The 18,038-nt window shown below is 46.2% G+C and overlaps 1 protein-coding gene across 3 annotated transcripts in view; it reads right to left on the bottom strand.

Annotated features, from left to right (window-relative positions):
* Positions 1–1,893: 1,893 nt before the first annotated feature.
* The window catches only part of cttn (cortactin), a 29,238-nt gene continuing 13,093 nt past the window's right edge, over positions 1,894–18,038 (bottom strand). Inside the window, 16 exon segments of one of the 3 annotated variants that reach the window (NM_001128653.1) lie at positions 1,897–3,385; positions 4,745–4,816; positions 4,968–5,115; positions 5,648–5,728; positions 5,831–5,979; positions 6,108–6,177; positions 6,479–6,534; positions 7,094–7,204; positions 9,445–9,555; positions 10,655–10,765; positions 10,936–11,046; positions 12,294–12,348; positions 13,193–13,303; positions 14,825–14,954; positions 15,570–15,643; positions 17,025–17,105. In NM_001128653.1, coding sequence (NP_001122125.1) covers positions 3,249–3,385; positions 4,745–4,816; positions 4,968–5,115; positions 5,648–5,728; positions 5,831–5,979; positions 6,108–6,177; positions 6,479–6,534; positions 7,094–7,204; positions 9,445–9,555; positions 10,655–10,765; positions 10,936–11,046; positions 12,294–12,348; positions 13,193–13,303; positions 14,825–14,954; positions 15,570–15,643; positions 17,025–17,105 — 1,608 coding nt within the window. In that variant the 3' untranslated portion in view covers positions 1,897–3,248. 3 annotated transcript variants of the gene reach the window in all.

The following is an 18,038-nucleotide window of genomic DNA, read 5'->3' as shown; positions in this document are numbered from 1 at the left end:
CTGCAGACAATACGGAGCTCCCCATGTAAAGGGCAACCAAGTATACAAAGGGAATTTCACTCATTTACAGATACTTCCAGCAGTGGGATTGTGGGGAAAATACAGGGCCGCCACCTCAGTGATCCAGGTTCAGGCCTTTAGTGGGAATAAATGGGGTACAATCTGACGGCAGTAAAGGGCAAGTAACGCTACAGGTTTGCATATTCTTAGGTGTGTAAAGTCACATAGGAGCCATTTTTATTTCTCTTCAGTATGTGGAACGTCTGCATCTGATTTCAACCTTTCATCCTTGGGGATTTCTACTCCCACATTGCTGATGTTTCTCGTTTTCTCCACCTAACCTCCTCCTTTGAGCTCCAGCAGTGGGACAAACGCTCCGACTTACAAGGCCACTTTCTGGATTTAGTCTTTACCAAAAATCTGTCCCTTTCTCTGACCATCACCTGGTTACATTTCTGTCTCTCACTCTCCTTCCCCCACTTTACTAATTCCAAATACACGTGACGTAGATCTCCCCACCTTAGCTCGCTCTTTCAGGTTCAGTCTCTCCTCCTTTAACGAGATGTCTGACCCTGATACCCTGGTTAGCGAGTACAACAGCACACTAGCCTCCACCATTGCCTTATTTGCCCCCCTTCAGCCTAAGCGTACTCGGGTGCAAAGCCCCCGCCCCTGGCTGAATGTGCAGAACAAATCCTTACGCTCCTGTACGAGGTCTGCGGAACGTATGTGGGGAAATCCCGGACACAAGCCGACTTTATCCATTATAAATTCCTATTGGCTGCCTCAACTCTGCCCTGTGGAAGGCTAAACAGGGATACTATAACACCCTTATAAACAATAATAAATCCAACCCGCGACGCCTGTTTCTATATTCAATCCCCTTCTGCATCCCTCGCAGACCCCATTACCCCACTTTATACACTCTCCCCAGGACTTTGCTGATTTCTTCATGAACAAAGTGGAGTCCATCCGCAATCAATCAATCAGATTCCCCCCTCTACTAATACAAACCAGCTCCTCCTTCCCCAGCCCCCCCCCCCTGCAAGTCTTGGGTCTTTCAGTCCCGGCTTCTCTTGTCGGCTCCGCTAACCACTTGCTCTCTTGCCCCCATGCTTCTTCTCTGCTTAACACTGTGCTGCGGAGCTTACGCAATATTGCCAAAATCCGTCCCTTTCCTTCTACTGTAACAGCTAGGCTGCTCACACATGCTCTCATCCTATCCCGACTTGACTACTGTAACCTGCTGCTAACTGGCCTCCCTAACTCCCATCTTTCCCCCCTACAGTCTATATTAAATACTCCTCCTCCTCTCATCCAGGAGAGTTCAGGCCCTTCCCCTGCTAACGTCCTCGCAGAGCAATCGTTTGGTTGCACCCCCCACTACTACTGCAGTTTCCCGCCTTAACCCTTTCTGCCCTGCTGCCCCTCACATTGGGAATGCCCTCCCTGATTTCCTCCGGAGAGAATCCTCCCCCAGTCTTTTTAAAACCAAACTAAAAGTCTCCCTTTTGGAGCACTCGCCCAGCCCCTGATCTGGGAACTGGCACTTATATTGTAATGTCACCCACTGTGACCTACAGCACTTATATTTGCCCATTTGTGTGTGTAAGTTACCCTCCCATATAGATTGTAAGCTCTACGGGGCAGGGACCTCCCATCCTGCTCTCTCCTAGTCCCTTCAATACGTTATTTTAGCCAATAGTACAGCCACATTCCTTGGTATATCACATGTGTGGTGCGCAGTTTAAAGGGGAAGTTTACCCAATATAACTTTTTTGCATAATGAAAGAAAATATAATTCCAAGCAGCTTTTTAATATATCTTACACTATAAGTGCGCCCTCAATATGGCAGCTCCCACGTCTATATCAATCTGTATGTATCGCCCGTATCATGGTTGGAAAAAAAAACTTTATTGAAGCATCATTTACAAAATCATACATGAAGTGCTGTATGCAAAAAACAGATAAAAGGAACTAAGGATAAAAAAACCCACCCACGTTTATGTATTTCACCCCCCCAAAAAGAAATCACCCCTACTTGGCGCACACCGCCCTCTACCGCACCAATTAGTATCAGCCTAAACATTGGTCCAAAATCTAATGTGGAACAAGAGCACAACCTGCTGGTGATTGGTTGAAATGGCCAGCAGGGGGCACTGTTGTCCCAAATTCATTATAGAAGCTGTTAAAAAAAACTGCTAATATTTTGAAAACTAGAAGAAAATGTAAATTGCAAAGAAAAATTTACAAGACCTTATGGCCATATTTGTAGGGCGACACGGGACAGTGTAGGTGATTGGGCAGCCCTTTGGGGGAGCCAAATCTTCTTTCTGAAATGGTTCCCTGCCAACAGGAAAAGCCTAATGGGAGATGCACGGGTTGTCATAGTAACCAGGAGTCCAGGCGTGTCACTTCTGCCCTAAAAGCTCAGCAGGAGCACCATATGGCGTGTTGATAATACTGACGGGTTTCTGTTGGGTATAATGGGCAAAGGGATGGGGGGTTGTTAAATCAGGGGAGGAGCTTGGGACAACAAGTGCATGTCAGCCAATCACAGCCTGATCCGGTTCAGTTTGCTTAAAAAAAGGCAGAACGCACAGTATGTTTTTTTGTCGGCAAATACGCATGATGCTAATTTGGTCACGGTAAAGGCCAAGCTAAGAGCAAAAAAAACAGGACAAATAAATTTAAATTTGGGGGGTAACGAGGGGCGTCTCCTTGACCATCCCAGTAAGGCGGCTCAATTGTAGAATGTTGTGTATTTGGGGGTCGTGTCCCAGGGGGTAAGAATTATGGGGGAGACAGAAGAACCACCCACTGATTACAATGAATGCAGGTGAGACAAAAGAAACGAGAGGCGGAGCCTCAGTCGGGCGCTGCGGAAACAATGGAGAGAGAACCGAAACCCCCCGGCGCTGAAACAGCACCATGTAAAAAGATGTAAAAAGATTTGTCCAATGGAGCGGAGGCACATCTGGCAGCGAATGGGTTAATAGTCATTAAAAGAATCGTTTGCCCGTCTGCAGAATAAACTGCTCCTTAAAAGCCAGAAAAAAAGCTATTTGAAAAAAAAAAAAAAAATCTAAACCCTCTCCAAAAACTCATGATTTGTAGTGTAAGGATCCAGCTTAGTTATGGCAACGCGAGGCGCAGGGGGAGGAGCCTGCAATGTAGCCATTCATGGGGCAATGCCGCTGCGTTGCACCTCCCCCCCCGGCTAACGATAATGGCGGCATTGGGCGCCTTACTGACGAAGCTCCACGTAATTGGCCGGGAACAGACCGTAACACTCCTTGCAGAAACCTCTCCACCAGCCGTCATCGATCATCTCGATGTTTGTGATAATGTCATCGGGGTCGAAGGAGATCTCGTCGTCGCCGGCTGGGGGCAAAAAAGCAAAGTCGTGAGTGGCTTTCTCCCATGTGATTGTCTCCCTGGTTGCTAGGTTAAACTGGACCGTAGCAACATACTAAAACCCACTTACACGGCAGCACCGTGCACAGGACAAACCCCCCTATAAAACAAAAGGTACAGCCAGCCATGAAAGAGTTACAGGAGGATGCACGGCCGCCCCGTGCTCTTATAAAAGGTCAGAGAATGGCAGTGGGACTGCAACTGCCGCCTGATGTACAGTTGGCCGGGGATATTGATCTATGAACTGTCTGCTCCACTCATACAAACCTTCTACTGCCTGACATTTCCACACTGCCCTTTGCATGTTCCATAGGAGCTCAGCATGGGGGGGGGGGAGGCGCCCGTAGCAACGCAACAAGAGAATGGGATGCAATCAGGCTGAAATGGGCAGGAAAAAAAAGGCAAAATGAGTGAAGGTGGGGGAATGTACCAAGGGATAGGGAGGAGCAGACATATCCCTTTGCCCAATGAATAAACCAGACAGGTGTGAAAAGGAGACGCTAAATGCATCTGATTGGCCCAAAAATAAAGCCCTTTAGTGATGGAAAGTAGGACGACTATGTCTGGGACTCTGCATTTTCCTGCAGCTACAGAGGGGGGGGGCTGTTACACGGGCCAAGGCAATCTTGTTATGGGCTGAGAGGGGCCCAACCAAATACTGAACAGACAATAACCTCCTCAACCCAAAAGTCTAAAAACCTTTCTTATACCTATTGAGCAGAAGCGGAGTTGTCCTTCTCAGCTGGAAAAGGAAGGGTTATTAATCTATCCCAGAGCAGCTGTGCCATGATTGGAGAGGAAAGGGTTACTAATCTATCCCAGAGCAGCTGCGCCATGATAGGAGAGGAAAGGGTTACTAATCTATCCCAGAGCGGCTGTGCCATGATAGGAGAGGAAAGGGTTACTAATCTATCCCAGAGCGGCTGTGCCATGATTGGAGAGGAAAGGGTTACTAATCTATCCCAGAGCGGCTGTGCCATGATAGGAGAGGAAAGGGTTACTAATCTATCCCAGAGCGGCTGTGCCATGATAGGAGAGGAAAGGGTTACTAATCTATCCCAGAGCGGCTGTGCCATGATTGGAGAGGAAAGGGTTACTAATCTATCAATCCCAGAGCAGCTGTGCTGGAACATGGCTGTCAGTTGCCGGTGATTAGGTTAATTAGATTGTTAGAGCGCATAGCCACCAGGGGGCGGGGCAGTGCAAATGCTAATTGGCCGAGCTGTTTATTTGGCACAGACAATAACTAAGAGCCGGTAGTGTCACACTCTGACATCAGAAGCTAAATATACACCGGGAGAACAGGGGGGTCTGGGGATCACTCACCGGCCTGATAGTCGTACAGTGCAATGGCGGTAATGCCAACATCTTCGTTGTATTCATCGTAGGTATTCTCAGCTGCAGGGGCACAAAGGGCGAGACAGTTAGTGAGAGATTTGCCACAGACTGCCCGGGCACAGTAACTCAGGCCAATAGGGAGGTGCGGCCATGATAAGAAAGAATCCAATCGAGTGCAGAGGATGCGCGTGCCCTTTACACCGTAACGTACCTTCCTGGTAATCTGCCGACTCATACACCGCCTCCTGCGCTGCCTCCTTGTGCATCTCAGCATCTTGGTAGTCTGGCTCCTCGGCGTACACAGGCTCGGCCACAGGGGGCGCTCTGTGCGGCTCACTCTCATACTCAGGGGTAGCATCCTGCACACAAACATGCATTAGAATGGCACTAACCAATGCACTAGTACCCCACAGAAGGCTATGGGATTGGGGCATGGGGGCCTGGTTATTGGATGGGGGGGGATCCGGGGGGGCTGGCTATGGGAAGGGGCACGGGGGACTGGTTATTGGATAGGTGGGCCCAGTGCGACTGGCTGGCTGGCTATGGGATAGGGGCACGGGGGGCTGGTTATTGGATAGGGGGGGACCCGGGGGGGCTGGCTATGGGAAGGGGCACGGGGGGCTGGTTATTGGATAGGGGGGGACCCGGGGGGGCTGGCTATGGGAAGGGGCACGGGGGACTGGTTATTGGATAGGTGGGCCCAGTGCGACTGGCTGGCTGGCTATGGGAAGGGCCATGGGGGGGTGGCTATTGGATAGGGGAGGCCCAGGGCGACTGGCTGGCTACGGAAAGAGGCACAGTGATAAAAAATACATTTGAGTTATAAAGTATAATAAGTATAAACCAAGGAAATGGCTCCCTCCCCAACCACATAGGACCAGGAGACTTTACCTCATAGATTGGGCTCTCTGGTACTTTGATGGGGGCTTTAGGAGACGCAGGGGGGGTGGGTGGCTTAGCGCTTTCCTGCTCCTGCAAAGAGAACACAATGGGTGAGTCTGTATCGGGCAGGATTGGCGCTGAGGCTGCCGTCGGGCCCGGGCTCCACAGACTCGGTACTGATTGGGCACCAACCTCCTGCCTCCTCCGTGCCTGCTCCTGTTCCCGCCTCTCGCGCTCCATTCTCTGCGCCCGCTCGGCCTCTGCCTTTTTCCTGTCCTCCTCCTCTTTATCTTTGGCCAGGTTTTCGAAGTTGGCTCTGATGCTGCTGGCTTTGCTGCCCTCTGTGGGGCAAACAGGGAGTTACTTGCCTGCTGATACGGGCACCGATACCCAGGGCCAGCTCAGTAAGTCTGCCCCCCCAGTGCCCTAGCCCAATGAGATTATTCTACCGGCAGCCTCTCTAACCTACCGACTTCCACCGGCCGGGTCTTCTGGTAGGACGAAGAGACTTTCTCTATATCTTCAAAGGATGCTGCAGCCTGGAAACATGGGGGGAGGGGGCAAAAGAAACAAGGGTTTTAGTACCCAACATTATATCCATTTCATTAGTCCTTTATTAGGAGTGACGATGGGGGGAGGCACTGCCACTAAACAGCAAGGGCATTATGAGGTTAAACATAGTTCCCCCGGCAGATCCATAATGAGAATAACCCCCATATGTAATAAAAGGCACTGTTTGCCCAGTGGCAGTAACCCATAGCAACCAATAAGCGGTTTGCTTTTACTGCACCAAGGCAGGGGGAAGTCCTGACATACGTATTAAGCGGCTCGTTGCCATACCTTATCCATGCGATCTTTCTGCACGCCATACTTTCCACCAAATCCCTTGGAGTAATCTGAAATAAGATTGGGCAACAGGCAAATTACAGCTTGCTCTCACCATTCCGCCCCATGCCTAAAATTCTGAGTGCCAGTAAATGAAAGAAAACTGCCTTTATCCAATCAGGAGAAGGGTAATGGTTTGCACTAAGCTAAGCCTTTATAAAACCAGCATATTAGCAGCTAAATCTGCTTTTATTCTGCTCTTTAAATGGGAATTCAAAAGAGAGAAATGGCATTGCTCAAATGTACCACTAGGTGTCAGTGTTCCCAGAATACACAGAATCACATGGACTAAACAATACTTGCATTGTATATATAGAGGATGGGCATTGGCTGGTTTACTGCAATCTGATTGGTCCAAACTGAATATTTTGTTGATACTGCTGATGCAGCTCCTCTTTATGTAGTGCCCATTAGTAGGAGAGAAAAACCCAACTCACCAAGCTGGCAACAGGGCAAAGAGCCCAAGAGGAGGAGCAAATGACAGTAAAGCAGAGGAGAAAGGCCATAGGGGAGTTAGAATGAGGGGGTTAAAGAGACAGACACACTGATTGGATACCACTTTCCGTGTACCTTTTTGGGACTCGTGCAGCTGAAGCTTTTCCTGGTGGTCCCAGCCAAGAGCACAAGCGTCCTGTCTGTCTGTCTGCACACCAAACTTGCCTCCAAACCCTTTCACATAGTCTACACACACAGAAATCCACGTGCCATTAAACAGTTAATGATGGGGGAGGGGGACTCACGTTAAGCATGCCGCACAGTAACATTGCTGCTCACAACATTCACTGTGCATATTTACTGCTGCGGGAAAGGCACAAGAACCTTCCAGCAGGGGGCGCTGAAGAAAACCCATCACATAACAAGCAGCTTATAAGCAGGTTCTTTATAGGCTATAAATGGAATTTTGGGTAACCCCCAGGTAACTGTTACAAGAAGCTTCCCCATGCCCCTGCTTCCATTGCAGAATGTGACTCATGAACAGAATGTGACTCATGAACACAAGAATGATGGGTAAGGAGGCGGAGCATACAGTTTATATCACATCTAGACGTGCTCTGACTTCTATGATTGTTAGGTTGTTAAACAGCCTCCAGCCTGAGAAAAATTATCGACAATGGCCAATAGGGTTCCCTTTATTCCCTGGTGTTACGCCCCCCTGTGGGCCCTAAGGAACCTGGCACTGAAGCTGCTTATAAACTATTTTCATTGTGGTTTTTCTTTAACATAGAGCATTAGGCACAGACACACTCATAAAGTCACAGTTAGGCAGAGCCAGATATAGGAGAGAGCCCTGGGCCCTAAGCATGGGAGGGCCCCCCTGGGAGACATATTAGCAGCTATTAGGTATATTAGTATATACATTAGGGCTGGGTGCTGGGCATCCCTACTGTATATACATTCCCATCCCTTAGAGCAGGGCCCCCATCCATGCATTCCTCTGGCTCTGCATGTGGGAGAGCGTGGCAGGGGAGGACACGCATGTACGTAACACGCCAGAAGGTTCCATGCCAAGCTCACCCTGCTCAGCAAACATGAAAATATCAGATTATTCCATAGATCAGTAACAGAGAAGCCAGACACTTCATACAGTCGGGTTAAGAGACACCGTCCCTGTATAACACCCCAGAGCCAGTGGCGGCAGCACTTCGGAGAATGTAAAGGGCAAGTAGTAACAAGGCAGCCAAAACATGTCAGGAATCGCCTGCTCTTACAGGTACAGGGGGCTCTATTATAGGGCACATTCCTGCCTCCTCGAAGGACAAGTAAACCTTGAATGGTGAATGTAAGATTGATGAGAGGGCTATTCTAAGCACTTGTGCAATTTACATTATTATTTTTTTTTTAATTCAAAGATATAAAGGGATAAAGTACTGTTAATATGAATGGTCTCACAACAGCGCCACCTGCTGGTCACTTTCCAACCATGCTGTTGTGGAGGAAGTTGTCAGAAGAAAGAAAGAGGGCTGATCTGATGTTCTTCTGGTTAGGGAAACATTAGAAACCTCAGATAACTTCTCACATCTTTCTTTCTCCTGACAACGTCCTCAACTACTTCAAGGTTGGAAACTGACCAGCAGGTGGCGCTGTTGTGAGACAATTCATATTGACAGTACTTTATCCCTTTATATCTTGGAATTGAAAAAATAATAATGTAAATTACAAAAGTGCTTAGAATAGCCCTCTCATCAATTTTACATTCACTTACTTTATAGGCTTATTTACCCTTTAGAGACACACATTTACATTTAGCACTGGACTGAGTTAACTTACGGGTGCCCTTAGTTCCATGGAACTAAAGGATCAAGTGATGCAGAATATATATGTGGGAGTGTGTATAGAATGCTACCAGCCTTGGCACGGGGGGGGGGGGAGTGCAAGCATTTTGCCAGCCCTGCCCTTTCCTTCTTGGGGGCCTTTGCACTCTATGGAGTGAGCTATAAGCCAGACAATTAAGCTAACGAGTGCTGCCGCCACGGGCCGAGCGGTTAATCCCAATGTCACCATTAGCCAAGGCATTGATCAGTACACAGGTTTTACACAAAACAGAAAGGGTGTAATTTCCCCCCTCGGGACGCTCACGTGTGAACAAAACACGTGGCTTTCCATGAACATCGGTTATAAGCAACATGATGGAGGGGGGGTCCCATTTACAAACACAGATGCTAAGTTGCACAAGTGCAGTTGCGAAGAGAAACCACTATTAAGAGGAGGCTACAGCTAGATGCGCTGAATGTTGTTATCGGCTCCTTCTTCTATAGGGCATAAAGGGAAAGTATACCTTTAAAGGGCCACACACCTTTGTTTTATATTGTACAGTAATTTTCTCATCTCGGCTTAAAGCACTTTACACCCTATTACGTTGCTAGGCCCGGTGACCCCTGACAACCCCGCCTTATTCTACAGATCGCGTGTGCATACTGGACCTTTCTGCGACTCATGCTTCTCTGTTTTTCCTTGGTAGTCAAACCCCAGAGCGCTCTTGTCCACATTTTCTTTGTCAACGCCATATTTACCACCGAAACCCTTTGAATAATCTATGAGCAAATTAAACAACAGATAAGATTGGTGGGAACATTTTTTGGGAGGGGGGGGGAGGAGGAAGCTATGTGATTTGTAGGAAGCCTGGAGTCATGAAGATTAAGGGAAAGGGAGTGTTGTTTTAACCCTTTCCATGCCAGGGTCCTTTGACCTTGCCCTGCATGTACTGCTACTAACCACACACATCAGTATTCCTGGGGGGTCTTCATAGTGTCGTATTCAGTCTGGGCCTAGGGAGCAGGGTCGAACTGGGCTGCCAGGACACCGGGAAAAATCCCGGTGGCCCAGTCCAACTTTTGCCAGCGCTCCCCCTACTGACTGTTGTTCCTCCCCTGACGCGTTCAATTTATACACGCTCGGGGAGGACGTCGGGTGGGGGCCCTGTGAGGGGGTTAGGGGGGCCCCTGAGGCGGAAGCCCCGGTGGGCCCTGCACCCCCCAGTCCGACCCTGCTAGGGATTCTTTATTGGATTACTATATGGGCTGCCAAATCAGTGTGGCGACCTTGCCAAGTGAGTGGATCTGTTAGCCCACGGCCAGTTTTACACAGTGTTTGTTTCCCTGCTCAGGACAACGTATTGTGTGTATTTGGGTCCTGCAGGGCTTAAATGGGTGGTTCACTCTTACATTAACTTTTGGTATGTTATAGAACGTCTTATTCCTTGCAACTTGCAATTGGTCTTCATCTACATCCAGCTTTCAAATAGGGGTCGCTGACCCTGGCAGCCAAAAACTATTGCTCTATGATCTTACAATTGTATTATTATTTTTTAATACTTATCTTTCTATTCAGTCTCTCTCCTATTAACATTCCAGTCTCTCATTTAAACCACTGCCTGGTTGCTAAAGTAAATAAGTACCCTAACAACCAGATAGCTGCTGAAATTCCAAACGGAAGAGCTGATGAGCAAAAAGCTAAATAACTGAAAAGCCACAAAAAAAAAAATAAAAAATGAAAACCAATTGCAAATTGTCTCTGAATGTCTACATTATACTTAAAATTAATTTAAAGGTGAACAACCCCTTTAATAAGCAGAGCACCTACCTCTGCAAACACAGAAGGAGGAGGCCAACATAGATAAATCCAGACACAAACCTTTCTGCGACTCGTGTTTCTCCGTTTTCCCCTGGTAATCATACCCGACTGCACTCTTATCCACGCGGTCGGCCTGTACACCAAACTTCCCTCCAAAGCCAGTGGTATAATCTGTCAGACGCAAGAAAACAGAACGATACAAGAAGCACTATCAATAAAGCTACGTTAAAGATGTTATATTCTCTGCACTTCTGCTCTGACTCCTGAAACAATATAGCAGGGTACAGCAGACAAAAAGAAAAAACAACTTCTGCCATATTTCTCATTCTAACAACACTGACCTATCTGGGATTCGTGCTTTTCAGTCTTGGCCTTGTAGTCAAAGCCGTGGGCGCTCTTATCCACACGATCAGCTTGGACGCCATACTTTCCCCCAAAGCCAGTGGCATAATCTGAAAGCAAACAATGTTTTTATTCATGAGTCGGGCAATGGACGTTGATACAAACTAAACAATCCTTAGAGAACAATGTGGAACGAGGCAGATGGAAGTTAGTGGTTATGAGAAGAGGGGGTTTTTCCATCAGTATGCTTTGTCATCAGGCCCGGACTGGCAATATGTAGGTTCTAGTCACTATTTATTGGGCTGGGGGGGGCTGTTTGGGCCTCCGTGTACTTTAAATAGCTGAGTTCTAGTCCAAGGTGGTAGTTTGGAATTAGGTTTTGATGGTAAGCGAGTGGCCAGGAAATGGGGTGGAGTGTTGTTGCCCTCTTATGCGATTATTAAAAGGGTGACCCTTATGGACTCAAAAGGGGATCCCCACCCTAAAATATAATATATATTAAAATGTATTATTTTAACACTTTCAGTGCCTGTCCCCTGCTATTCTCTGCACTGCTGATTCTGACTTTAGAAAAAATGTAGACCTGCAGGTCATTGTGGAAGCTGGCTTCAGCAACATTGTTTTACGGGTCAGAACCAGAAAGGGGCTGCTTTCAAATGCATTTAAAAATACAAAATGGGTCAGGCGTTCCTCCTTAAGGGAAATGGGCAGATTGAGCTCTTCCAAAGAGTCACTGAATCTCAGGCCTATTTATATAGCAGTTCATTTTTAAACCATTTATGAAGATGGAAGACGTGGCTGTGTAAGAAACTAGAAGGAAATTCAGAAATATTTATTGCTCGACCATCAAAGGCGTCTAATAGTCCGAGAGGTTATAAAGGAACTCAGAGTAACTTCTAAGCAGCTGAAGGCCTGTCTCACATTGGCCAATGCTGATGTTTATGAGTCCCACCATCAGGAGAACACTGAACAGCAATGGTATGTATGGCAGGGTAGCAAGGAGAAAACCACTGCTCTCCCCCCCAAAAATATTGCTGGCCGTCTACAGTTTGTTAAAGATCACGTGGACAAACCAGAAGGATAATGGAAGAATATTTTGTGGACGTATAAAGCCAAAATAGAACTTTTTGGCTTAAATGATTAGCATTACATTTTGAGAAAGAAAAACACTACACTCCAACATAAGAACCTTATCCCATCTGTGAAACATGGTGGGGGGCAGTCTCCCCATATCCCACTCTGCCACTGCTCAAGCCCCCCAATACGATAAGATAGAACTTGTGTCAAACAAGGGATTTATTTGCACCAATGGGGAAAAGTGCATAACAAGGTATGGGATTTGAGTGGATGCGCTCACCTTTCTGGGACGCATGTTTTTCCGTCTTCCCCTTGTAATCAAAGTTCACAGCAGACTGCAAGAGAAATGAAGGACAATGAGACACATTATCAGCTTGGGAGGCAAGCGCAACTTCTCACATGGGACATTTACCTATATTTATGGATTGAAAGTCATTGCGGATGCTTTACATACCTAGCGCTGCCCTATATCCTATAATACATGCACAGCAGATGCATATATAGATATATATATAAATAGCTTTGGGACTTTTGGGAATCCAACTGCCCTTTGTTCAGCAGTTACAATAAAGCTGAATTTGTGTATCAGTGTTTTCAAACGTTGCTGCTTCTAATAAGAACCAAATGATACCTGACCTAAATCTATGTCTCTGAATATGGATGTGTAATGCCTGGGAGAAAATGCAGGGTCAGGGTCACAATGGGCAGAAGGTAATATATATATATATATATATATATATATATATATATATATATATATATATATATATATATATATATATATATATATATATATATATATATATATATATATATATATATATATATATATATATATATATATATCAAGATGAATGATGGTGACTGGGACAAGGGATCATTCAGCTGCATTTATATCGCTTACAGCTGCTCAAGCAGTTAATTTATACATTTTTATTGGTTGATAGTTATAAAACTTGTTTCCCACTCTGACAGTGGGTACTGGGAGTTGTAGTTTAAAGCCAAATCCGCTCCGTGTGTGTGTGTGCATACCATCGAACATTGTGCTAATCAGTGCAACTTACAGAAAGGAGTGGATTGGCTTACAGCCTGGTATGCCATTGGCCTTTGGATACCAGGACCAACACATGCTACCCACTCTGACCCAATAAAAGAAAACAGATATTGGCATTCGCTTACCTGATCCACTCTGTCTGTCTGAACCCCAAATTTTCCTCCAAAGCCCTTTGTGGCATCCAGCTGCGAGCAGTGTTTGGAGAGCTTGGTCTGATATTCATGGCCGACAGCCATCTAGGCAGAGAGGGGAAATGCTTAGTTTTTATAGAACCCTATATGAAGAAATACAATGAAAGCAAAAAAAAAAAAAAAGTACATTGCCTAATTATAAATAGGGGGTACATGCACTCGCCCAGGGGGGTGCATAGAAAGATGGTGTTTAGAAGAAAGTATACCGGGTCAGTGCATCTTTAAAAGAAGGACATTGGCTGGGTATCAGGCAAATTGGCATCGTCCAGTAATTTCACCTTTACTTTTCCTTCCACTGTGCAAGCCAATATGAACTATACAAACTGTGCCATTCTTTGAAGGGATGATGTGTAAGTGTAACGCCCGTTTAAACGCATAATGAGAAAGACCTGTCAGTAACTTGGTGCTATAAAATACAAAGCCGATAGGACTTGGCAGTGCATCTGACAGTCACATAAGGAGGCAGTCAGCGGGAATCTGTTTCATTTGCCAGAGCAGACTTGGAAAGGGAGTTGATTTCACTCAGCGCTTCCTGTTTCCTACACACACACACACACACAAAGCGAGATGAATGGTGCCGACTGATAAACTGGCACCGCATGAGGCTCATTATGCCACAGATCGGCTGGCAGCTCCTCCGCTGGCCTTCTCATTTACTGACCATTTCTTGGCTGGGTACCAATAGCATGTGCTGGTCTCTTCAACCTCCTGCTGTAACAGCAACAAAACCCGGCACAGATAACACAGCCGCTACTGTACTCGAGAGCTAACCAAGAGCAACGAGGGCCTCAAGTACCAACTACTTTGCTCTGACCTAATTGGATTAAGTAGCCCTATGCATGCGTGTGTATAAATACTAGGCAGCCCTGGAGTCTTGCTCAGGTTATTAATATAGGCTAGGACTCAGTTGCAAGGGCAGCCTCCGCTTGGCACATTTTGTTGAATACAGAAGTGTTAGTGCTACGTAGGTCTCTACAAGGCCCTATTGCATCTGAATAAAACAGGTTGTTCCAGGGAATGCCCATGTACTACCTCCTGCCCAGCTGTATGGATACATTACTGTATACAGGGGAGAAAAGAACAAGCCTGTGTCTGGGGTGCTAAGCAAACAGCAGGGTGCAAACTGCAAAAAACATAGCAATTTGCACCCATTTGTTGCACTTTGCACCCAGCCCTGCACTTAGCAAATAAGGACCAGGTTTCCTTATACAGGAGAGGCGTTGCATGGACTGGGAAATAAGGTTACTCCCAGGGCCGTAGCTTTAGGCTGATTAATAAATGACAGGCATTCCAAGTGCCTGGACTAAGAGCTACTTATACAGGTCTCCAAAGGACCGCCAGCAGGCAGCCATGTTAAACGCAAATAAATAGGAGTACTGAATTAAGTGGGTAAAACTCACTGAGGGGGGACCACACATTTTATAAATACACGTCAATAATAATGACAATAAAGTCAGAATTCTTTTACAAGAAGCTGTGTACAAGCACAAAGGCATTAAGACAGCAAGTAGAGATACCCCTAATTTAACCATAACATTGCAGTCACCCAGCTCTTCAATCACGCACCTTATCCATGCGATCCTTTTCCACACCAAACTTCCCACCGTAGCCATGAGAGGCTTTGGGCCCAATCTCTAACTCCTTTTCCTTAATTTCCTGATGTTCATGGGACACCTTCTCCCGCAGTTTATGGATACTGAAAAGAACAGGGCACACACAGGTCAGTGTCAAAATTATGGCACCGTGTAAAGACACTTAAAAAGTAGCCAGTCTGAGAATGTTTACTTCAGTACTGATGATATGGGAGAGAGTCTGAGCCACTTGGGTAGACATTTTTTCCTCTGAAATCTATATGGCCAATTAACTTATGCTGCAGTAAAAAAAAATGGAAAACTGGAAAGACCAATGGCCAACAGTGGGCTTAAGTTGGCCATACACAGGCCGATAAAAGCTGCCAACATTCCTCGTCCTTACGGCCTGCATTCTGTCAATGTAATCTGATCGTTCAGCCCTTGGGATCACCTAACTCATATCATGGAAAGATCCGCTCAAACCAGCAGATCTTTCCATGTATGGACAACTTTAGAGGGCCATAAGTCTCTCTGGGAGTAGAAAATGCTCCGGCCCAATTGGAGTTGGAATATCTTCCAACTCAGCATGTGTGCGCCCACCCTAGGGTACAGATATCGATCCCCCATAACAGTCAGCAACCCTAGGTCTGTAAAATCACAATTCCCCTACATCAACATGTACACAGATATATATATATCTGTGGTCCAATAAGTAAATTAGATTGTTACATAGTACATACTTAATGTGTTCTTGATGTCCAGACCCCTCCACGGTTTTTGCTCCCCATCTCTGTTCTTTCTCATTTATATCATTCTGTCCAAAAAAAAAAGAGAAAAATATTAGTTGCCATCTTGCAATAATGCTTTTAACAGCCACATGTACCACTTATATCCTATAGCCAACACAATCACTAGTGATGCTGCCCATAACAACCAATCAGTAAATAGATTTGAACGCTCACCTACAAGTTAAGGTGGCCATACAGGGGCAGATTTTAACTGCAGATTCGGCAGCTTATCTGCCTGTTTATGGGCAACGCTGATGGGCCTCCCAACAAACATCTGGCCTGAAATAAGGCAGATCTCGATCAGACAGGTTTGATTTTTCTGTCGGATCAGGACTGCATTGGCTCGTTGCTGTGGTCCCCAAGCAGACAGCGACTATGCCCGCCAGTTTAATTAGATCGTTTGGCCCTAGGGCAGGTTTTGTTCAATTGGCAACGACAACAAACGAGCTAATCTTAGTGTATAGCCACCTTTAGAGAACAAAAGCAAATTTGATTGGTTTGTAGATAGGCCCCCTAGGTGTGGTCCCAGGAAGGTGTAGGTTGATATTTAAAATAAATTTTAAAATAATAAATAAAACTACAATTTGCATGAGCAGTGTTCTTATGTTTTGATTTAAACTTTTATCACTGGAGGCTGACAAGTGTAAAGGTCCCCATACACGGGCCGACTATAGCTGCCGATATCGGTCCCTTGGACCGATTCAGCAGCTAATCGGCCCGTGTATGGAGAGAGCAGAGCGGCCTGGCCGACCGATATCTGGCCTGAAATTGGCCAGATCTCGATCGGCCAGGTTAGAAAATCTGGTCGGATCAGGGACCGCATCGGCTCGTTGATGCGGTCCCCGATCCGACTGCCCCATTGCCGCCCACATAATCCGATCGTTTGGCCCCAGGGCCAAAAGATCGGATTATTTTTTTTTTTACCTAAATGCTCCCCAATATCGCCCACCCGTAGGTGGGGATATCGGGGGAAGATCCGCTCGCTTGGCGACATCGCCAAGCGAGCGGATCTGCTCGTGTATGGCCACCTTAAGGGTGAACACACATGGAGCTACTTAGTAGCAGCTACTTGTCACGGCTGCCATATAACCTGCCATAGACAATGCTGGGAACTGCCTCTACTAAAACACATGTAGAGACAATTATTAATAAATGATCAGCATTGTCTATTTTAGCCGTGACAAGTAGCTGCTACTAGTAGCTCTGTGTGTCTTCACCCTTACAGTGGGTTAATCATTCATTTCTGTTTGTTTTATACACGTGTGAAGTAGGGTTTGGTGCCAAGAGCCAATCCTTCAGCACAAAAGGACAACCTCGGGCAAGTCGGAGCCCTGATGCCGTTGCACAGATGACCGCCCAACATGCTGCCCAATAAAAGAATAGATACTTCGAGGCCTTTCTACTTACCACAAAATCTGGATCTGTCTCCCAGTCGTCGGTCTCATCTGTGGAGATGGAGAGAGAGTGTCCAGCGGCAGATTTCCACATCTGGAAGAAATAAAAGCCAGCTTCAATAACTTTGCCAAAATATGAAACAAAGAGAACAGGTTTTATTTGTATCTGTATATAAATATATATTTACATTTATTTTCTTCCCATTAAGGGCAAAGCAAAGATACTGTTATCCTGCCTGGACGTTATTTCCTGCTGTTTGACAGTCACTATTGCTGAGAGGTGCTGGTCTCAATCACTGAATGCCACAGCCCTTAATCGCCAGTCACATGGGCATATGCCCTCTCACTAACAGCACTTCCTGGCTGCCCTCCAATCAGGCCGCAGTGTGCATCATTATGTCGTTAGTATAGCAAGCAATTAGAGAGCACGGCCCCTCCCAACACATGAAAAAGACCCAAAGCGATGCCCTGCTTCATCTAGGCACAATTATGCACAAAGCCTAACCTACTTTTTTATAAAGGACAACTTGAAAGCACAAGAGAGGGGGCGGCACACAGAAATGCCTTACGCAGAACATAGGGCTTATGCAACAGTTGCTACGGGGCCCCACAGCATTTTCATTTTAAAAATGCTGTGGGGCCCTGCTATTGCTCTGTGAGGCTATAGTTTTATTGTTATCGTAACTTTTTATAACTTATTTTTATATTCAAGTCATCGCCTATTTATATACCAGGGTCTCATTCAAACCACTCCCTGGTTGCTAAGGTTATTTGGACCCTAGCAACCTGGATAGCTGTTGAACAAAAACTGAAATAATTAAAAAACTGCAAATAAAAAACTCACACCAATTGCAAATTGTCTCAAAAAATGACTCTCTGCATCAGGGGTGCCCAGACTTTTTCCCCCGGCGATTGACTTTTGGCTCCTCGCCGCGTACGTTCGCATACCCAATAAACCCGCTGCAGCTGAGCTCTTGGGTTCTATATTGAGCCATTGCAATGTCCCATAGCAACCAATCAGTAATTC

Source organism: Xenopus tropicalis, chromosome 4 (genome assembly GCF_000004195.4).
Source record: "Xenopus tropicalis strain Nigerian chromosome 4, UCB_Xtro_10.0, whole genome shotgun sequence".
Classification (NCBI taxonomy): Eukaryota; Metazoa; Chordata; class Amphibia; order Anura; family Pipidae; genus Xenopus; species Xenopus tropicalis.
Note: the sequence above shows the minus strand (reverse complement) of the source record. Positions and strands in the feature narration are given on the sequence as shown.